We start from the raw sequence: 20,233 nt of genomic DNA, 5'->3' as shown, positions 1-20,233 counted from the left end.
ACACTGAAATATCTCCCTTTTGTCACATTTTATTAACTCAGCAATACAAACATGAAATGGTTAGATGCTATGGTTTTGGTTTCGGACTCAGAAATACGTCCTTAACCAATTTTCAGGCAGTGGTTCTATTTTGTGGAAATATATTGCCTTATGATTGGAGTGGGAGGCCTTCAAGCTTTCTAGCAAGTGATATTCCCATTTTTACACCCATTTATCCCTACAGTTGGGAAAACATAGGAGGTTTTAAGACACTTGTGATGGTAATATTCTAAATTCTCAAAGAATCTGGTCCTGTCCTCTTTTCTTTCTCTTTATTTTCCAAGTACAATTTTTTCTATCTTTTCTTCATCTGTCCTTCTCTTTTAGTCATTGGCATTTCCCTCTTGTTTTACTCAACTCCTTCTCTTCCTGCTCCCTTTTTTGCAGTCTCTTGACTCTAAGTGGCTATAATAAACTATATACTATAATTACTTATTGCAGCTTCCACACTAAGAAATGTTTTCAGCAAAGGAGTAGAATAGAAAGCCTTCTATTTCTTGAAAGGAAAACTAGCAAAAGTATTTGGCTTTAGTTGGTATTTTCTTTGTGTCAAAAATGCTCAAGTGGTACATGGGTTCTGGATCCAATAACCTTTTTTCCTAGTAAGACAAATTTGCCTATTCTGGCCATTTCATATAAATCAAACCATTTCCTACAAATCAAACCAATGTGTGATTTTTGTGTCTGGCTTCTTTCACTTAGTGCAATGTTTATAAGGTTCATCCATAGCTGCAAACATGTATCAATCAGAACTTCATTGCTTTTGGTGGCTGAATGATATTCCACTGTAGGGAGAGACCGCAGATGTTTATCCATTCATCAGCTGATGGACTGTGGGTTGTTTCTACTTTTTTTTATTATTATGAGTAATGCTGCTGTGAACATTCATGTACAGATTTTTGTGTGGACACATGCTTTCAATTCTCTTCAATGCATGTATAAGAGTGGAATAGCTGGGTTGCATGTTGTACTTATTTCTAAGACGTGATTCTCTTGAGTCGAATTATTCATGTTTACTCAAGCCAAATGTAGTGTCCTGAGAAGTGTCTTGTCTCAGTCTGAAGCTCAAACCTGGCCTGAGTCCATGGACACTTCAAGGCGCACCATGGCTGTGTCCCTTTGCCATTAGAGATATAGAAGGCACAGTGGAGGAATTAAAAACTGGTGACTGCCCTAACCGGTTTGGCTCAGTGGATAGAGCGTCAGCCTGTGGACTGAAGGGTCCCAGGTTCGATTCTGGTCAAAGGGCATGTACCTTGGTTGCAGGCACATCCCCGGTGGGGGGCGTGCAGGAGGCGGCTGATTGATGTTTCTGGCTCTCTATCCCTCTCCCTTCTTCTCTGTAAAAAATCAATAAAATATATTTTAAAAAAACACAAAAAACTGGTGACTTGTGACTGTCTTACAGACCTATCCCAGGCATGGCTGCCTTCTTTTGTTTCTAGCATATTCTTTCTCTTCTGTCTTTGTGTTTCCTGTGCAAGAGCATCATTTTGATGGACCACATTTCCTTTTCCAGGCATTTCCAAAATGTATACTGATATCATCCGAGGAGAATCCATGATCATCTGTGGCGTCACAAGCATTTTTTTTGGAATTCTTCGGAACAACTTAGTTCACATGTTCGTGTTTAGGGGTAGGAACATTTTTTTTTTGGTCTGTATATTTTCTTAAAATTGTGCTTACCAGGTGCATTTCAGTTCATACTGAAATTAAAACACATTCGAGATGTCTTCACCTCTTTTCTATACTTACTCTTGGACCAATTAAAACAGTATATCAGGCAACAAGAAAATAACCACAGGCCATCTCGGTCTTTTCTTGGACACTAGCGGAGAAAGAATGTTAAATTTTTTCATCTCCCTCAATATGCATGTACACATGTACATGTGCGGGTGCATACCCACACACAAACACACACATTTCCCGCCTGGCTCAGATTTCCTTCTTTCCTGGATCAACCCAGATCTCAGAGGCTGGATGTGAAGATCTGGCGTGGCGCTGGTGAAAGCAGAATGGCTCAGGGCAGTACCGGAGTGTCAGGTCCTTGAAGTGCTAATAGTCAGATTCACGTGATTCCAGTTCACTGGGCTGATGAGCACATGGTCTCGCGAGGTTTCCAGATATGGTCATAGCAGAGTAGAAAGGGAAAACAATCACAGCATGAAGAAGCAAAAGGCATCCATCCTCCTGAAGTGTAGGAAGAGAGAGGGCTCGGAGGAGAAAGAAATGCTGGGGATACAGAGGCGTTGGTAGTGCTTCCTGACAGGCACTTAGGATGGGGCGATCTCTGTTGTTCAGAACTGCCCGTGGCATTGCCTGAAAGCTGCTGACCAACTGTCACTACTGTCCCCAGTTATTGTGACTTTAGGAAATTTCCCTCTCTCGTTCTCAGATGCCACCCGGGCTGGCGGCAGGGGCCACAAAGGGACTGCAGGTTGGTGGGGGTCCTGGACAAGGTTTGCTTGGCCCTGACATAGTTTGTAAAAACATTTGAATTTGGATGGACATTCAGGTATCTTTTGGAGGGACATTCACTTTCCAGCTTGTCATAGGCTTTTCACAGAATTCTCCCAGACTGGCTCCTGGGGGCTGTCCTTGGATGAACAAACCTCAGGCTGCAGAGGGCGAGGGAAGATCTCCAGAGAGTCTCTCTCGTCAGCCTTTCCTGGGAAACTCCCATCTGCTGAAGATCAAGGTCTCCACTCAAAAAATGAGCAAACCGAAGTGGGTAGACCCAAATGCCATCAACAAAAGAAACAAAAGTTAGAGTTCAACTTTGTTTCTTCTCATTTTCTTTTCTTTTTAGAGTTCCATGTACTCCTGGACTTTATCTTCCACATTTTCGGGAGCATACTAGTTGGTTATTGGAGTGCGAGAATCATTCAGTTCATTCTGACCGACCTATTTAGCAACACGCTGACTAGCATCATTCTTTGCGTTTCAATGGTGTACATGACTTTCTACATTGGTAAGGCAGAACCAAATACAAAAAGTGTTGTCCTCAGTGTGAACTTCACACACCTCTATTTTCCCTTGACCTTGAACCCAGTTGCCTTTTTTCAGCCGCTTCCCCCTAGCTGTGGCTCTTCTGTGCATCTTGTCATCTTATCTTCCTGCCACCTCCAGCTCTTCCCTGGTCTCTCTTCACATCCCCTTAATTTCAACTCCTCGTCCCTTTCCTCCACATTCTCTGTGTGGTGACTCTCTTATTCTTTCTGAGCCCCACTGTTGGACCTTACATTTAGTCATCGGCAGTCCCTGCAGAGGAATCAGCTCTGCGCGATTCCTGCTCTGACCCTCAGCAACCCACCTCTCAAAGGAGAACGTTGGGGGAGGTGCTCAAGTCTTTAATTCCACAAGCACCAGGCCCATGGGGACTGTCGAAGTGGTGCCCCTCACCTGAAGCGAGAGGTCAGGAAAGGAGAGGGAGGAATCAGGGACGTGTGTGTGTGTGTGTGTGTGTGTGTGTGTGTGTGTGTGTGTGTATGAGACAGGGAGTGGAGTAATCGCATCGGCACACCCCCCACCATCACCTGCCAGTCTAGTCCAGTGAGAATGGGAGAGTTTCCTAGTATACTGACCTCACCCAGGTCACCAGTCCCGGAGAGCCATAGCGACTCTGGTGACACAGGCAAATTCGGCTGCCCTCGCTCACTTCACACAGCGGGACAGACTCCATGCACAAACGGCCTCGGTATTAAGAGGATAATTAGTATCCTGTTACCTAAACACGACTTCCTCTACACAGAACAAGCGCCCCTGGGTGTGGCTCACTGTCCTGAATCAGTCAGTAAAACTTAGAGAACACATTCACTGAAGGGGCATTTCCTTCAACTTCCTTCATTTTTCCCCTCCCCTGTGAATCTCCCCCCCTCCCCCGCCCCCCCCGTGAATCTTTTATGGATGCCTTAAATGTCTGAAGAAAGTATTTTCAATTTAATGTATCCAGTGTTTCCCCTAGACCAGGAGTTCTTTGAGGCGGAGGCTGTCTCTCATTCCTCTTTATTCATTCTCTTTTCTATGTTCCCCAGCCACGCCCAGTGCTTGCCATATGTCCATTAGTAATTGAACGCATGCTGGTTGAATACACAAATGCTAGTCTGTGAAGAGCTTTGGAGTTAGGCAGATTGGAGTTCGAATCCCAGCTTCGCCATTTATTAGGTCGTGACTTTGGAATTTTTCTTAACCTCTCTAAACTTGAGTTAATTCCCTCATCTATAAAAGGGATACAGTAACACTGCCTTCATAGGAGGATGGCAGGCAGCAATGAGATCATGTGTGCCATGTGGCTCAATCATGCTGGAGGGTTGGAGGTAGCTCTGACCTGTTTGAGAGCTGAGTGCACGCAGCTCAGCCTTTAAAATACATTTCATAAATGTACATACTTGTATTAATGTAGGCATTCGTGCCATATATTCCTATAGCAATGGGATTACACTAAATAAGATGACATCAGTTTTAAGATAAAGTTGTTCAGTGGTTCCCTCCTTGCAGATGCTGTCTCTAAGCAGTGAGTGTTACTGAAAAAGACTATGATGAGCTTTAAAATCTAGTAATACTAATTATAGGAAATTGGAAATAAGAATTTGAGAGACATTTTCCCTATCATCACAGTTCCCAGCACAACTGGTTTTGCTGCCTTTGTTACTTATATTAAATTCCGTTTAAAAGTATGTAAAAAGAAGTCCAAAGCGGATTTAAGGGATGAGATAAAACAAAGGAAAAATAAAATCCTGTGCAAATCAGTGAACGGTGTTGATTTACTCAGCAGTAAAGCCAGGCTGTAAAAACAGATAGCATCATAAGAATGATGATGATCATTTATTCATTCTCTTAAAAGTGCGCCGAGCACTTTTCACATTAGCGAATTTAATGCTCACGGCAGGTCTATGAGGCATTGTTCTCTTACAGATGCAGGATGGAGAAAGTGGGGCGGTCACCTTCCCAGAGCAACCAGCTCTGCCCTGCTCCAAAGCACTTCCTTTTCTTTCTTTCTGCCTGATGTCTATAAGGTTCCAGCTGAAGGCTCTACAGCAGTGATGGCGAACCTCTGACACGCGTGTCAGAGGTGACATGCGAACTCATTTTTTTGGTTGATTTTTCTTTGTTAAATGGCATTTAAATATATAAAATAAATATCAAAAATATAAGTCTTTGTTTTACTATGGTTGCAAATATCAAAAAATGTCTATATGTGACACCGCACCAGAGTTAAGTTAGGGTTTTTCAAAATGCTGACACGCCGAGCTCAAAAGGTTCGCCATCACTGCTCTACAGCCTAGAACTGTTGTCATTTATGGTATTCAAATGTCCTTTGTAGTTGCTTTTCCTGCCCTAGACTATACTTACACAACTGTTTAGAGCCCAAGGAATGACAGGTACAGGGGAGTCTGTATCATGCAAAAGAATTGCAGGCTTCAGGACCTGCAGCCACTTGGACCACAACCCCTAGGACACCCCTGAGGTGCTGGGCAGAGGCTGTTACACTATTTTTCTATTAGCCCTATCCTCAATGACCATCTACAGCAGGGCTTGGCACTGCAGCTCGTGGACCAAATATTCCTATTTTTGCACAGCCCATGGGCCAAGAATAGTTTTTACATTTTACTCTTGGACCAATCAAAACAGTATATGATTAAAAATGGTTTAAAAAAAACGCAAAAGAAAAATATATTGTGGCATGGGAAAATTATTTCAAATTCAAGTTCTTGTGTCATGATTTATTGGACATTCACTCATTTACATGTTCCCTGTGGCAGTTTATGTACTACAACAGCTGAGTTGAGTAGTTTCAACAGGGACCACTTGACCCACCAAGACTACTTATCATCTGGTCATTTACAGAAGGGATACCCTTGAGCTACAGGATTAGGCCAATCCCTTGAAGCAACTTTCCAAGAAATATTACTCTTATGTTCCGCACCAGTCCTTTACTCAAGATAAAGTACCTCAATGTGCAGATTTGAATGCAACTAATTTTATTCATCTTTTTCTCCTAGTGGAATTTTTAAAATTGTCAGGGATGGTCGCTTTAATCACTGTAGGACTGAATTTAGATTCCTTAAGCTTTAAACCGAGGATGGAGATAATAATAACTAAGTAAGTCTCCTATTGTGTGCTTGGTATAGATCTCATAGAAATTTAGTGCTTAAGTGGCCCTGCACTTCCTGGATACTAATAAAACTCCCTTTTTATAACTTTTTTTCTACCTTTTCATTAAAAAAAAAAATCCTCACCAGAGGATATGTTTGCATGATTTTTAGAGAGAGAGAGGAAGAGAAAGAGAGAGGGGGAGAGAGAGAAACATCGATGTGAGAAACATCTATCAGTTGTCTCTCCTATGCGCCCCAAATGGTGATTGAACCCACAACTTGGGCATATGCCCTGATTGGGAATCAAACTGTGACCTCCTGATTCATAGGTTGATGCTCAACCACTAAGCCATGCCAGCTGGGCAAGATTTATTTTTTTAATGTAAAGACTATGCATTGTTCTGAAATTATAGCCTTCCTACCTTTTTGGTATTTAAAATGTTCTTTCTTTTATGAAAGTTCTGCGATAAAAGATTGTACTTTATTAACAGCTCTAGTTGGCAAATTTTTTAAATTGGTTTTTAAAGTCCAGAAGCTTGGGAATAACTAATTCATAAAACATATACTTTTTGTCTGAATTTGGACAGTTTCTGAGCTCAGTTGTGCTGTCTGTCAGCATCATCATAAATTATCCTCTTGATTTAATTGTTTAGTCTTTCACCTATTCAACCAATCATTGTTTAATGCAGTGGTTCTCAACCTTCTGGCCCTGAAGGGGAAAGTCCCATTGGAGAGCCCAAGAGGAGGTGAGATTTGAGATCGGCCTGTAGAGGTCCGACCTGGCCCTGACCCCAGGCGTGTCACCACATGGACACAGCCCGGCCCCAGGCCCTAACCTCCGTGCTCTGGTCTACTCAGTAAGAGTCCTTGAAGGTGGGAGGGGCCTCACGTCGGTTTTTGGAAAGCAACCTGGGTGATCCTTACTGCTCTTCTCTGCTTACAAATGGTGTAGGTCATGGGCACTGGAGGGATTCAGAGGAGAATCACCTCCAGAGACAGTGCTTAGCATGGTTTTGTGAAGAACACAGAAGTAGAGTTAGCGGTGCAGGAAGTTAGGAATTCAGTAGAAGCGGACAGGAGACCCTCAAGGTAAGGCTCTTCCATGCGGATCGCAAAGGAAGAAGTTATGCAGTGGGCATGGAGGTGGGTCCAGTCAGCTCTCACAAAGTCAAGGTGACCCAGGTGTGGCTGTGGCAGGCCCCCAGTTGATATGCTGCCAGCTGATCTCAGCAAAACTGCCACAGCACTGACCTGAGGGTGGGGCAGGGGGTCGATATCCTTATCTTTCTGCCTTGCTTTTATTACGTTGCCGAGAGAGGTGGCCCATGGGTGTTGGTGTGATGAGGGCCACGGGGAACATGAAACTGGGCGGTTCCAGTTCCCACAGATACCTTTGATGCTGCTTGTGACAGTGACAGAGGCAAGGAGCTCTTCCAAGACAAGCGTGGCAGATACATGACACCTGCTGCTTTGTGAGAAGGAAGCTATTTAAAAAACACGTTGCTTAAACATGATTTCCTTTCCATTCACCCTAGGTTCTTAATAATGTTTACATCTGTGTTCCAACAATTAATATACACTTTCTTTGGCATTGTAATTGGATGTGGAGAAAACAACTATTTTAAGTTTAACACACTAAATTTCACGTTGGTCTTATTTATCACAATGAACTTTGTAAGGTAAGAATTATGTTTTAAAGTTCGCTTTCTGGTCTTCCAAGCTCATAATTACAATTTGGAAGCAGTGGGTTCCAGCACAAAGAAAAGCTCTGGATGTGCAGCCGGGAAGCCTGTATCGTGGTCAAGGTCCTGGCGATAGCTTGCTGAGCCACGAAGGGTGTGGGTGTCTATTCACTGGTCAAGATTCCACCTGTAACAGGAGAAGGGGCAAGGCAGAACAGCAGCATCCGCATAACCCATGAGCTTGGTAGGAATGCAAATTGATGGGCCCATCCCAATTTATGGAGTTGAATCTCTGGAAATGAGATTCAGGAAGCTGTTTCAACATGCTTGTTAAAAGTTTGAGCATCACTGGACCAGATTAATGGCTCCTAACGTTTTCGTTGACTTTCACCATCACTTATTATCACCATAGCTGGGATAAAGCCATTTATTAAGCAGTTACCATGTACATTAGGCCACTAATTTGAATACAATCCAATGAGGTAGGTGTTACTTCATCATTTCACAGATGACACAGAGAGGTTAAAAACTTGCTCAGAGTCATCCAACTGCTAAAGGCAGAGTTGGGATTTAAACTTGACCCCCACAAGCATGCTTTTTCTAGACTGCCATGGCCCACTCGTGGTCGTCCACTCCTGGTAGTCGTGTCTACCATAACAATGTATGACAGTGTCTTTGAAGCACTGTTATTTCCATTCAGGATAGGCCTGGCCAAGGGTACTCACTTTACAGGATGTTCTCTTGGAATGTGGCTTCTTCATGCCACTCAGATAGTCACTGTCACTCAGAAGGTAGTGGATACAGCTCACCTTTCTCTCCACCTTTCTCTCATGTACAAGTGGAGAGTGGTCAGAGAGTTGAGGAAAGACACATGGCTTTTTGCACATTGTTTGTCTCAGCTACATATCCATGATCTCATTTCGTCTTCCTTACAGCACTCGGAGATATGAACTATTATCTCTGTATTTTTAGATGAAGGCACTGGCTAAAGAAAGGCAAAGTATCTTGTCCAAGGTCGAATGGTTAGTGAGTTTCAGAGATACTATGGGAACTTACGGTTCCACCTTAGAAGAAAGGCTTCAATGGAGAGAGTCATCCGAAGAGGGCCTCAGTAAATGGGTGGGCTTTCCATAAGAGACTTGTTGAGAGGAACATTTCAGAGAGAATGAGTCAAACTAAGGCCAGGACATAATAATCATTGCTAACGTAATGAGCACTGGCCACATTCAAGATGTCATTCTAGCACTATGAATGCTGTCCCATGTAATTGAACCTTCATAATAATCCTTTGAGGCAAGTATAATTATCATCCCCATCATCTCCTTTTTATAAGGGTGTCCCAAAATTCACGCAAGAAGTAATTTTGATAGAAAACACAGGTTTATCATTAAAATTTATAAATTTTTTATTGATTCACAAAGTATATAGTATAGGGTTATATATGGAATAGGAAACTGGATTATCATGTCTCGATAGTGAGCACCATTAACTCTTATTGCCTGAGCAGCCGCATTTTCGAAGAATGGTCCGATGGTGCCTCCAGCCCAAAATCCGCACCAAACAGTGACACATTGTGGATGCATTTGTTTCTCAACAATCACTCGTGGATTTCCTGAATCCCAAATGCGACAATTTCGTCAATTAACCAAGCCATCAAGATGAAAATGAGCCTCATCACTGAAGATGATTTTGTTCAAAAAATCAGCATCCACTTGTTGTCCCATAATCCAGTCAACGAACTCTATTCGCTGTGCATGGTCAGTAGGCTTCAGTTCTTGAGTCAATTGAACTTTGTAAGCATGAAGATGCAAATATTTCGTGAGAATACGCTGTAGAGAGCTTCTCGAAATGTCCAATTCTTGACCACGGTGCCGAATTGATGTCCCTGGACTCTCAGCAACACTCTCACGAACTGCTTCGATGTTTTGTGTTGAACGACTTGTTGAAGGATGACCAGAGTGTTTAAGATCACTAATTGATCCAGTCTCCCTAAATTTTTTAATTAATCTCTTCACAGTTGATGAAGTTAAATCACTATTCCGACCATATTTTGCACGAAAATTGTGAACTGTAGCTGCCAAACCTTCATTATTTTTAAAATATTGCTCAACAATGAAAATGCATTGTTCTTTCATGTAGCGCTCCATTTTTAATAACCCTGAACTGTCAACTGTCACGCTATCCTTTTTTTTCTTTGGCAACACTTTACAGCATAAATGGCCTAAAATTCAAATCTTGCGTGAATTTTGGGACACGCTTGGAAGGAGAAACTGAGGCTCAGAGAGGTTAAGTAACATGCTGAACTTTATAGAGTTAGTGAAAGAAGCCTAAATGTGAGCCCTGGTAGACCTACTCCAGAGCTTTGCTATGCTGCCTCCCAGGACACAGCACACATTGTTCTATCTTGGCTGGACTGACTGGTATTTTAGAGAAAGATTGTTTAGTAAGACTGGTAAGAATTACTTTGCAAACGGCTTAAATGCAAGGCCAAGGAGTTTGCCCAAATTAATTACAGACATTATAAATGGTAATTGTAGATTTTTCTGTTTCTCAGTGACAGGAACTGTCTGAATTGTGTTGTGAAATTCCCAGCTTAGCAAGTGAGACACAGTGTATTTTTTTGAGGCTGAGAACATACCAATTTTGTTTCTACTGAAACCTTATTTGAAAGACAATACTGATATCCTTTTGGTGCAGATTCCCTGAAGATGGATTCTAAATTTTGGCACAGGGTCCTATAGAAAAATTATCCATAGAGAAATAAGGCGCAAATTGAAATGATATATGTGGCATTTAGTGTATGATTCTTGTGAGAACACAAGAAAAATGTGGTTGAGCCAAGTTTATTAATGTGTCTACAATAATGTTACTTTTTGGCCATGATTGTATGTTCTCCAGGCTAATTTCTGAATCTAGACATGGCCTTTCAGGGAATATATGAACTCATTGATGTTATTGGAAGAAGTTTCACTATAGGAATTTACTACCAAAATCGAAACAGTACACACTAGTGTAAATGATAATTCCTTACATTGTATAGAACTTCTAGTATTACTTTTCAAGATTGAGTATTATGTGCAAGATAGTAGATTTGGTTAGCTCCAGAAAGTTTTGAACAATTTATTAATAAAATGGATTGTCTTCTCTTTCCTGAAAATTTTTATATGAAATTTAGTACTTAGTACATAGTGTCAACCATGAATAACAATACATAAGGTGTGACTTAAAAATGTTTTCTTTCCCCAGATTGCTTACTATTGTGTTGGTGAGCCCTATTCTGATGCGTTCGAGTTATGAATATAATTGGAGATGGGGAGTTGTGATAGCATGGTCTGGTATCAAAGGTGTTTTTAACTTGCTCTTGGCTCCTGATATTTATAATCTGTCTGATAGAAAAGTGGAGTCGCCAGAAATGGTAGGAAAATCATGTCTCCTGATTATTCATATTTATTAATTTTGTAGCACTTGTCATTGTACCCAATAATAAAGTTAACCCTTTTAAAAATTAGATTTGAAAAATACATTCTTTCAAGTAGAAAGAAACCTGCAGAGGAAACTGGACTGATGTTGGCAATGTGAAAGGGACCAACAGTCAAATACAGATTATGGGCATGGGAGACAGATGGACTTTGGATCGAATCCTGGCCCGCCATTCACAGACTGAGTGACCTGCGGCAAGTTCCCTAAACTGGTGGAGCCTCCATTTCCAGTTGAGGATGTTTAGTAAATGCTCAATAAATGTTATTGAGCATATAAATGCTATTGTTTAATAGATGTCAGAAAGCATAAAAAAATACCCTGTCTAGAGCAGTCCAATCCCTATAGCCATTAGAGTAAAACCTGAAATGTTACTTGAATATGTACTAGCAGTGGTCGGCAAACTCATTAGTCAACAGAGCCAAATATCAACAGTACAACGATTGAAATTGCTTTTGAGAGCCAAATTTTTTAAACTTAAACTATATAGGTAGGTACATTGTTATTAACTTAATTAGGGTACTCCTAAGGCTTAGGAAGAGCCACACTCAAGGGGCCAAAGAGCCGCATGTGGCTCGCGAGCCACAGTTTGCCGACCACGGGCCTAGCCAATGGGCAACCTGGTGGTGGCAGCATCTATGCGAAGATCAAAAGATCTTAGTGCATCTGCTGACCACGTTAAGGCACCTCGTCATTTGTGACAGTACTGTGTGAGCTAGCTGGAAAAGTTGCTAGAAGATTCTAGAAATCTCCAGGACACCCTTGGCACCTCCCAGTCAGATAAATTTCAAACCTGCCCCTAGGAAGGAGAAAAGCACTTGAATAATATGAATTGCCAAAACCGGTTTGGCTCAGTGGATAGAGCATTGGCCTGCGGACTGAAAGGTCCTGGGTTCGATTCCGGTCAGGGGCATGTACGTTGGTTGCGGGCACACCCCCAGTAGGAAATGTGCAGGAGGCAGCTGGTCGATGTTTCTCTCTCATCGATGTTTCTAACTCTCTATCCCTCTCTCTTCCTCTCTGTAAAAAATCAATAAAATATATTTTAAAAATAATAATAATATGAATTAAGAACACCTACCTAAGGAACTTGACTCTGGAGGGAGAAATAGCGTTTCCTGCTGTCATCTACTTCCCAGCTCGGGATTTCCTCCTCTTAGCTATTTCGCTCCTGTCCTGGAAGCCCCCGGAGTGCAGTGCTTTTCAGATATCTTCATTCTGTGAGCAACGTTCACCCTCTCCGTCTTGCATGTGGAGAATTCAAAACAGAGAAGAGCATTTTAGGGAAAGAACTCAGGTCCCTAACTCCCAAAGGGGGAAGTGCTTTTTTTTTAATGGAGTATCATATTCCTCACCTTCTTTCCTGAGGGTTCCCACTTCAGATCTGTGGGAATGGTCTGGGAATTAATTTGGAGTTCAAACAAGCCTGTGGCTTTGCCAAGATTTTGGACCCTTCCACGCTCCAAAGGAAAAGTGTAATAACCAACATCTGAAATCCTTCAGTTTTCTTTTGTGCCAGAAATTGGCCTCCGAGCAAGTCAATGACATGTTAACTCACATTTGAGTATCATTTCACAGTGTTTCCCAAATCTGTCTGATGTTAAGAATCCCTTTTGTGCCCCTCCACCCCCACCTACAGAATAGAGTCTGCATGGAAGAAGGGGAGTTGGTGTCTTTAACCAGCACGTCAGGAGCTCTGTTGTTACCAGTCAAGCTTGGGGAATGCTCCCTGAAGGACATATTGCTATTAACTCCATTTTTCAGTGAAGGACACTGAGGCTCAGAGTGCTTAACTGGCCCCAAAGTACATGGGGGAAAAATAGCAGACCCAAGAACTACAAATGTGGGTGTGTTTCTGCTTCTGCACGGCCCCTCTCCAGACCCCAGCACAGCTCCTGCCTCGTGCAGAGTCTCCTGTCCAGTTGCAGGAAATGCTGGTGGTAGGCGCACTGCCCTGTCCCACCTGTGGTCCCCACCGCCGGCTGTCACTGGGGTCTCTCCCCTACCTGGTCTGTGCTGGTTTCCTGGCTGCTGCCTCTCAGGGTTCTTCTCTCTCCCAGAAACTACGAAATCTTTTGTTTTCTCCTTCAGATTGAAAACTAATTTCTGCCCTAGTATATTGTATTCATGCAGTGCTCACAAAACAACCCTTCGCCTCAATTTACTTATCAGAGGCAGGATTAAAAATGTGGATTAAGATAGCATTTTGTTGGTGGCTAACTGAACAATGTTTCCCTTTGGAGAACTTACTAACGTTTTGACTCTAAGTATTTTTGTGTTTTGTTTGTTTGTTTTTCTAGATTATATTTTATGTACAAGTACTATCATTAATGACGATGGGAATAAATTCATACATGATGATTCATTTAGCCAGGACATTAGGTAACGTATATCTATATTTCATTAATTAATTGGGGAAAATAATGTAAACAGATTATTGTTGGGGTTGTAGGGACAGGTTTTTGTTGTTGTTGTTGTTGTTAATCCTTACCCGAGGATATTTTCCCATTGAGTTTTTAGAGAGAGTGGAAGGGAGGGGGAGAGACAGAGAGAGAGAAACTTCGATGTGAGAGTCGTTGCTTCCTGCATGCGCCCACACCAGGGCTGGGAATTGAGCCTGCAACTGAGGTATCTGTCCTTGACTAGATGAATCTAACCCAGGATGCTTTAGTCTGTGGGCCCGACATTCTATCCACTGAGTCAAACTGGCTAGGGCTTATAATACCAATTTCCCTTGATAAACCAAGTTAGTAATCCATAAGGTTTCTTAGAAAGCATGGAACCAGTGACAGAGATCATCTTCAACATGTTCATTCATTCAAACTTATTGCTCCCCCATATACTCATGCTTCCCCAGAGCAACTTTCCCAGATGGGGCTGTGGCGCCATCACATGGGTAGGATGTAATTAGGCACATGAATAAATTTGTCCAGTGTGGTCTCAGCCAGGGGTATTTTAAATCCAAAGCTTCTAACTATAGTCAAACGCATCTTTGTTGGGACTATAGAGAACCGACAGGGATATGCCTCCAGACCTTTTTGAATCCCCAGAATTTCAAACACTACAGTTGAACACAGTGCCCATAGAGGAGGCATAAAGTTAAACAGAAACATTGTGAAACCATTTATGAGGCATTTCATATGCAATTAGGAAGAAAAAATTGTTTTACTGAGATGGACCTTCGAGCAAGCAGGCTAAGCTCACTTAATTACATTCATCGTTTTGGTAAGTGAGCCTCATACCTATAACTTCACATTCATACCTTAAGCAAATACAAGCTGCTACAAGTTTTGGACATTAGATTTGCTGGCCAAGGAAACAGAGATGTTAAATTTGAGAGATGTCTTTTGCAGTGGCCTTTAAACTTTATTATCTATAAGACTCATAACTTGTTAAAATGCATATTCCCAGGCCAGTCTGCTTCTGCTGGTATGGAATGGAGCCCAGGAATTTGCATAGTTTAAGCAGCCCTTCTGCCTACAGAAGACACATGGAGTTCTCCACACTTTGAGAAATATCCATTGGTGCCTTGAAATAGTGAGTCACACCTATAGCTATAGGGAATGAAAGGAAACTAATAAAACATTCTTTAGCACTTGAGTCAGATTAAGTTAAGCTATACAGCCAAAAGGAAACAAATAGTTGGGTGATTTTCTGGAAAGTTCTGGACCAAACCTTGTCTTTGCCTTAAGCTATGCAGGCGATGCCAAGATTTCACCACATCATGCAATGTTCCTGCTTCTCCTGGCAGCCATCAGTGAATTCTATAAAGCTCTCGCTTTCTCTGTTACAGGTTTGTGTGTAATCTCTCTTCCAAGACAGATGGCCATGCAAAATGCCATTGACCACATCCAGGAGATAATACAGAACACAATAACTTTATTTAAAACAGAGAAAATTTTGACAAATGTTAATTGGTCCTTAGTAGAAGAAAAATCGAAGATTAAATACAGAATTTCTGTGAGTTGATGCCTGACTTCTTTCCCTTCCTGGCTCTGCCTCTCTTGCTTTAGTTTATTATAAGAAACTTAATTCTGCTAATAAAATGTCAGAAAACTTGGGAGGGGGTATGTTTACTAGCTTTGCTATCTTGGTGAGAAGACTTCTTTGAATTTTATCTTGGTGATCTAAACTCATTTGGCAAATATGGGAGAATTAGTGTTTTCACCAATTGGCTGATTGAATAATTATGAATGGACTTTCAAGCTGATGCTTCCAACCAGTTCATGAACTGAGAGATCTCCGCCCCCACCCCCTCAGATTAGTATTAGAAAAAACAAAAGAACAGTCAAGCATAGGCCATTTGGGGGAAGAATTTCACTTCTAAATCTCCCCAAATAAATAGTTACTTTGCCACAATATGTAGAAGGTTATCCACATGCACATGGTCCTTCATTTGAGCAATTCTGATTGAGTATTGAAATCTCTGAGTGACTAATCATTTTCACTTATTTTTAACTTTACCTCTGTATGCTTTTAAAACAGTCCAATGCTGTTCAGTTTCACCACATTTCGACTGGTGAAAAAGAGCAAGAGTCCCCAACTGATGAAGTTTTAATAGAAGAAGCCAGATTGCATGTAGCCATCATACAAATGGTTGGTATTGTTCACATAATCTGCTTTTAAGTTTGTTTTTATTCTTGCAATGCTTTTTTTTTTTTTTTTTCTTGCAATGCTTTTAACTCTTACTTATGGTTTACAGGTGACTAGAGAAACATTTTTTTCATCATTTGATAGTCTATTGGTTGTTAAATTTTTGCTTTATTTATGAAAGTTAAAAATAAAAATTAAAAATCTCTTTAGGCTTTAAAGTTCAAGTAACAAATCTCATTCTGTTTCTAAATCTAGTGGATTTTAAAAGTTCACATTTTGGGGATCTGAATGATGCTTGATATCATTTACATATTTAGTAAAGTAAATATCCTCAAATATTTGAGTACCTTTTATAGAAAATTTTTAAAATATATATATATTTTATTGATTTTTTTACAGAGAGGAAGGGAGAGGGATAGAGAGTTAGAAACATCGATGAGAGAGAAACATGGATCAGCTGCCTCCTGCACATCCCCTACTGGGGATGTGCCCACAGGCAAGGTACATGCCCTTGACTGGAATCAAACCTGGGACCCTTAGGTCCGCAGGCTGATGCTCTATCTACTAAGCCAAACCGGTTAGGGCTATAGAAAATTCTTTCAAGTAATCATTTAATTCTTATAAATCTAATAAGTTAAAATAAATCTAGTGAATCAAAAATTCTCTTAAAATATTTCTAATTTAATATTTAAATGTTCTACTATAAACATAGGAAGATTTCTAGGTAAAATCAAGTTAAATCAACTTAACAAATTGCACATTTTAAATTGGGGCTACATTCTAAATAAGACAAATGTTAGTCAATATTACAAGTATTTAAAATACTCATTATTTATAGAGTCCTTTTTACTTTTATTTTAAAACGTATTATTATGAAAAATCCTAACATATACAAAAGTAGGTATGATAGTGTAATGAACCCCCATGTACCGATCTTTAAAAACCCATCCGCACAGGACCAACCCTACCCCATTCCCATCTTCTTTCACTCCCCCACCTTCCATAGTATTTTGATATCATGTCATTTCATCTGTAAATATTTTAATATGTATCTCTAAATTTTAAAATCTTTTAAAAAGTATTGTAAAAAATAATATATTGACCTAAAATTAGTAAGATCTTAATAGCATCAAATATCAAGTCAATGATTTCCAATTGTCTGATAAATATGACCAATGCATATTTTTAGTTTATATTTTTAAATTGGATTCCAATAAAGTTCACACATTGCAATTAATGGATATGTCCTTCTCAGAGTTGGGAAGTCTCTTATCTAGTAACTTCCCTCAATTGAATTTGGGCTGCTCTTGTCACTTGTTTCGACTAATAAAATGTGGGGAAAGTGATATTGGGAATGTTCTGAAGCCTAGGCCTTGGGAATATTTGCAGCTTCTACAATGAATACATTATGAACAAGGAGTAGAAGCAATGGGTACATTTATAAGGCAAGAGTGCATGATCAGCATATGAGGAAGTTTAGTGAGGAAGGAAGTAGTCCCAGGAGGTAACTTTAACCTCCAAGTTTAATATCCATGGCAACTAAAAGGGAGGACTTTTCTCCTGACATTTTTTGGGGCTGAGGAGTGACATAAGAATAGAGTCTAGTATATCTATATTTTAGGTAAGCCTCAGGGTAGTCACAAAGAAAAAAATGTAGAGTAGATATAGAGAAAGGAATGGAAGAAACCACTACAAAAATAAATAACAAAGGGAGACAGCTCAAGAAGACAAAAGGGCTGGGCCAGGAAGGTCAGTTGGTTGGAGTGTTCTCTGTACACCAAAAAGGTTGCAGATTTGATTCCCGGTTGGGGCACATCCTATATTGCAGGTTCAATTCCAGGTCAGAGAACCAAGAGGCAGTCAGTTGATGTTTTCCTCTATCTCCCTAAAGTTAATAAACATGCCCTCGGTAAGGATTAAGAAAAAGAAAAAAAAAGAAGATAAATTTTATAATTATCTATCTGTATAAACAGGGAATATGCTAATTAGCTGAGCATCACGACCACTCAGGAGGAGCTGCTCGAGCAAATGGGTGGGAGGGGACACCCTTATGGAGCAGGACTTGCTTCAGTGGTGCTTTGCCACTCACTGAGTCTGCCCCTGGAGTGTGTTGCTTATGGATCTGAAGTGTAATCTGGTATGGTCTCACACTGACGACTGGATACACTGGCTCTTGGATCTCCAAGGAGGTGCAAAGTCAGCCACTGCCTGAGGCCACCCAGCAGGTGCAACAGAGAGATCTGCAGATTCCTCCTCTTTGTATAGAGTTTGGAAGTGCCCAGATGAGTCCCAGCTATGAAGCAAGGCAGGCTGCTGCTTCCAGGCCTTGGGCCTTCTTTTGGAAGCTGTGGGGCTCTCTGACCCAGCTTCAGTTTGACAGGTTTTAGGTGGAGAAAGAACAGGCCATTCATATGCAAAAGCCGCTGTGCACAGCTTGGGTGGGGTTGTAAATTGGGTGGGGCAGGGCCTCAGGGAATCACCAGGGCGGGGCAAACAGCAATGGCTGCCAGTCAGCCCTGCATCTCCGCATCCAGTGCCCCTGCACAGGAACAATGATCGCTTTGAGCACCTCTGAGAGAAAGCCGCCCTCGAGTTCCGGCCCGATGCCAGACAGTTCAGTTTCTCCCTGTATGAGTCTGGATCCCCAGAGTCTCACCCGGAACTGGAGTTCAGAGCAATCAGGAGCTTGTATCTCCCTCCCTATTGAAAAAAACAACAGCACACCCAGTTGCCAGCCCTTTCCGTGCGTGCCTCCGCACCTCCGCACCTCCTACCAGTCTCAATGCGCTTTTTTCTTTCCTTCTAGTTGTAGAACTTCCACTCAGCCAGCTTTCCTGTGGTTCTGGATGATAGTTGTTTTGTCTTTTAGTTGTAGTTTTGATGTGGTTGTGAGAGGCAGCAAGTACAGGTGTTTACCTATGCCGCCATCTGGATTCTCTCCCGGTTTACTTTTATTTATTGGTAGTTCTTTGTGGGGTAGTTACCCTTTGAATAAATAATTTGCATCATCTATGCTGCTGTACAAAGATGATGCTACTGCCCTAACTGTTTTGCTCAGTGGATAGAGTGTCGGCCTGCAGACTGAAGGGTCCTAGGTTCGATTCCAGTCAAGGGCATGTACCTTGGTTGTGGGTACATCCCCAGTAAGGGGTATGCAGGAGGCAGGTGATCGATGTTTCTCTCTCATCGCTGTTTCTAACTCTCTATCCCTCTCCCTTCCTTTCTGTAAAAAAATCAATAAAATATATTTTTAGAAAAAGATGATGCTACTGAAGCTGTTTGTATTACTAAAGTAAACTCTTTGAATAGTACAAATTTTGAGTTTCCTGAAGCTAGGAACCTTTGTATCTTTTAAAACATTCTGAACAGTACTTTGCAAAAACTGAATATTCAGTAAATATTTAAATTGAATAAAATGTATTTCCCGCTATAGCATTTTTTGGTAAAAGAATACTTTAATTGTAATGAGTTCAATAATAATAGTGAGGGCTATATAAAGATTAAGCAGAATTCACTGCATTTATGTTTTGGTCCTTTGTAATTTTTATTTAAAATTGTATGTTTAGAGTAGCTTTGAAAAACAGTGTCAAGATGGAATCCTTGATACAGAGGCAGCCCGAATATTAATTGGTGCAACCAAAAGCTATTGTCCCATCCAAGGAAAGTAAGTATAGTATTTATTTAATTGATATTTCCAAAATTGAATTAATTTGTGATAAGGAATAAATGAACTGAGAGTTAAATGTCCTGATTGATCAATCTATTTATCTCATCCATCTACCTGTCCATCCATCCATCCATCAATCCATCCATCAATTTGTCTATTTCCTATTTGAGTTGTTTACAGTTCCCTCCCTGAAGGTTGGTGACATTAGGAGATTTGGGAGGAAGATCTGACTACAATGTAATTAAATTTCAGGCTAAGAGAGTCATGAAAGAGCACCCAGATAGTTTCAATTGCTATTATAATTATTTTGTCTTTATATCAAATTCACTAAATTACTGTCTATGAGAGGTAGGAAAGCCTGGAGCCTGCTATTAGACACTCCATGAAGTAGAGCAGGCTCTGGAGGAATTGACCTAGCTGATAGATGCAATTAAACCTGGTGGGAAAGGCTCAGAATCTCAGAGATACATTGATACCTGGTCACAGTACTGGCAAACAGGAGCAATGGATGGTTCAAGACACAGCTGCAGGGCAACAATGATAGGGGATCCCATCTGGGTGACAGCTGATGGTTTAGCAGCCTGGTGATCTATCTGGGAGATCTGGCATCAGTTCCTGGATAAAGTTGGGGGAAAGCTAGGGCCTGAAGGACCTGGAGAGGTTTGGGCTAGCAAGGCATG

The 20,233-nt window shown here is 41.1% G+C and overlaps 1 protein-coding gene across 1 annotated transcript in view; it reads left to right on the top strand.

Moving 5' to 3' along the window:
• SLC9C2 (solute carrier family 9 member C2 (putative)) overlaps positions 1-20,233 on the top strand; it is a 48,841-nt gene that overhangs the window by 8,443 nt on the left and 20,165 nt on the right. The window contains exons 6-14 of the mRNA XM_070397106.1: positions 1,559-1,675; positions 2,849-3,010; positions 6,042-6,141; positions 7,670-7,813; positions 11,063-11,231; positions 13,594-13,675; positions 15,087-15,253; positions 15,794-15,889; positions 19,453-19,550. Of these exons, the coding sequence (XP_070253207.1) occupies positions 1,559-1,675; positions 2,849-3,010; positions 6,042-6,141; positions 7,670-7,813; positions 11,063-11,231; positions 13,594-13,675; positions 15,087-15,253; positions 15,794-15,889; positions 19,453-19,550 (1,135 nt within the window). The remainder of the gene's footprint in view (positions 1-1,558; positions 1,676-2,848; positions 3,011-6,041; positions 6,142-7,669; positions 7,814-11,062; positions 11,232-13,593; positions 13,676-15,086; positions 15,254-15,793; positions 15,890-19,452; positions 19,551-20,233) is intronic.

This window comes from Myotis yumanensis, unplaced genomic scaffold (genome assembly GCF_028538775.1).
Source record: "Myotis yumanensis isolate MYYU_CA2020_CCGP unplaced genomic scaffold, mMyoYum1.0.hap1 SCAF_17, whole genome shotgun sequence".
Taxonomy (NCBI): Eukaryota; Metazoa; Chordata; class Mammalia; order Chiroptera; family Vespertilionidae; genus Myotis; species Myotis yumanensis.
This window is presented reverse-complemented; position numbering and strand designations above follow the sequence as displayed.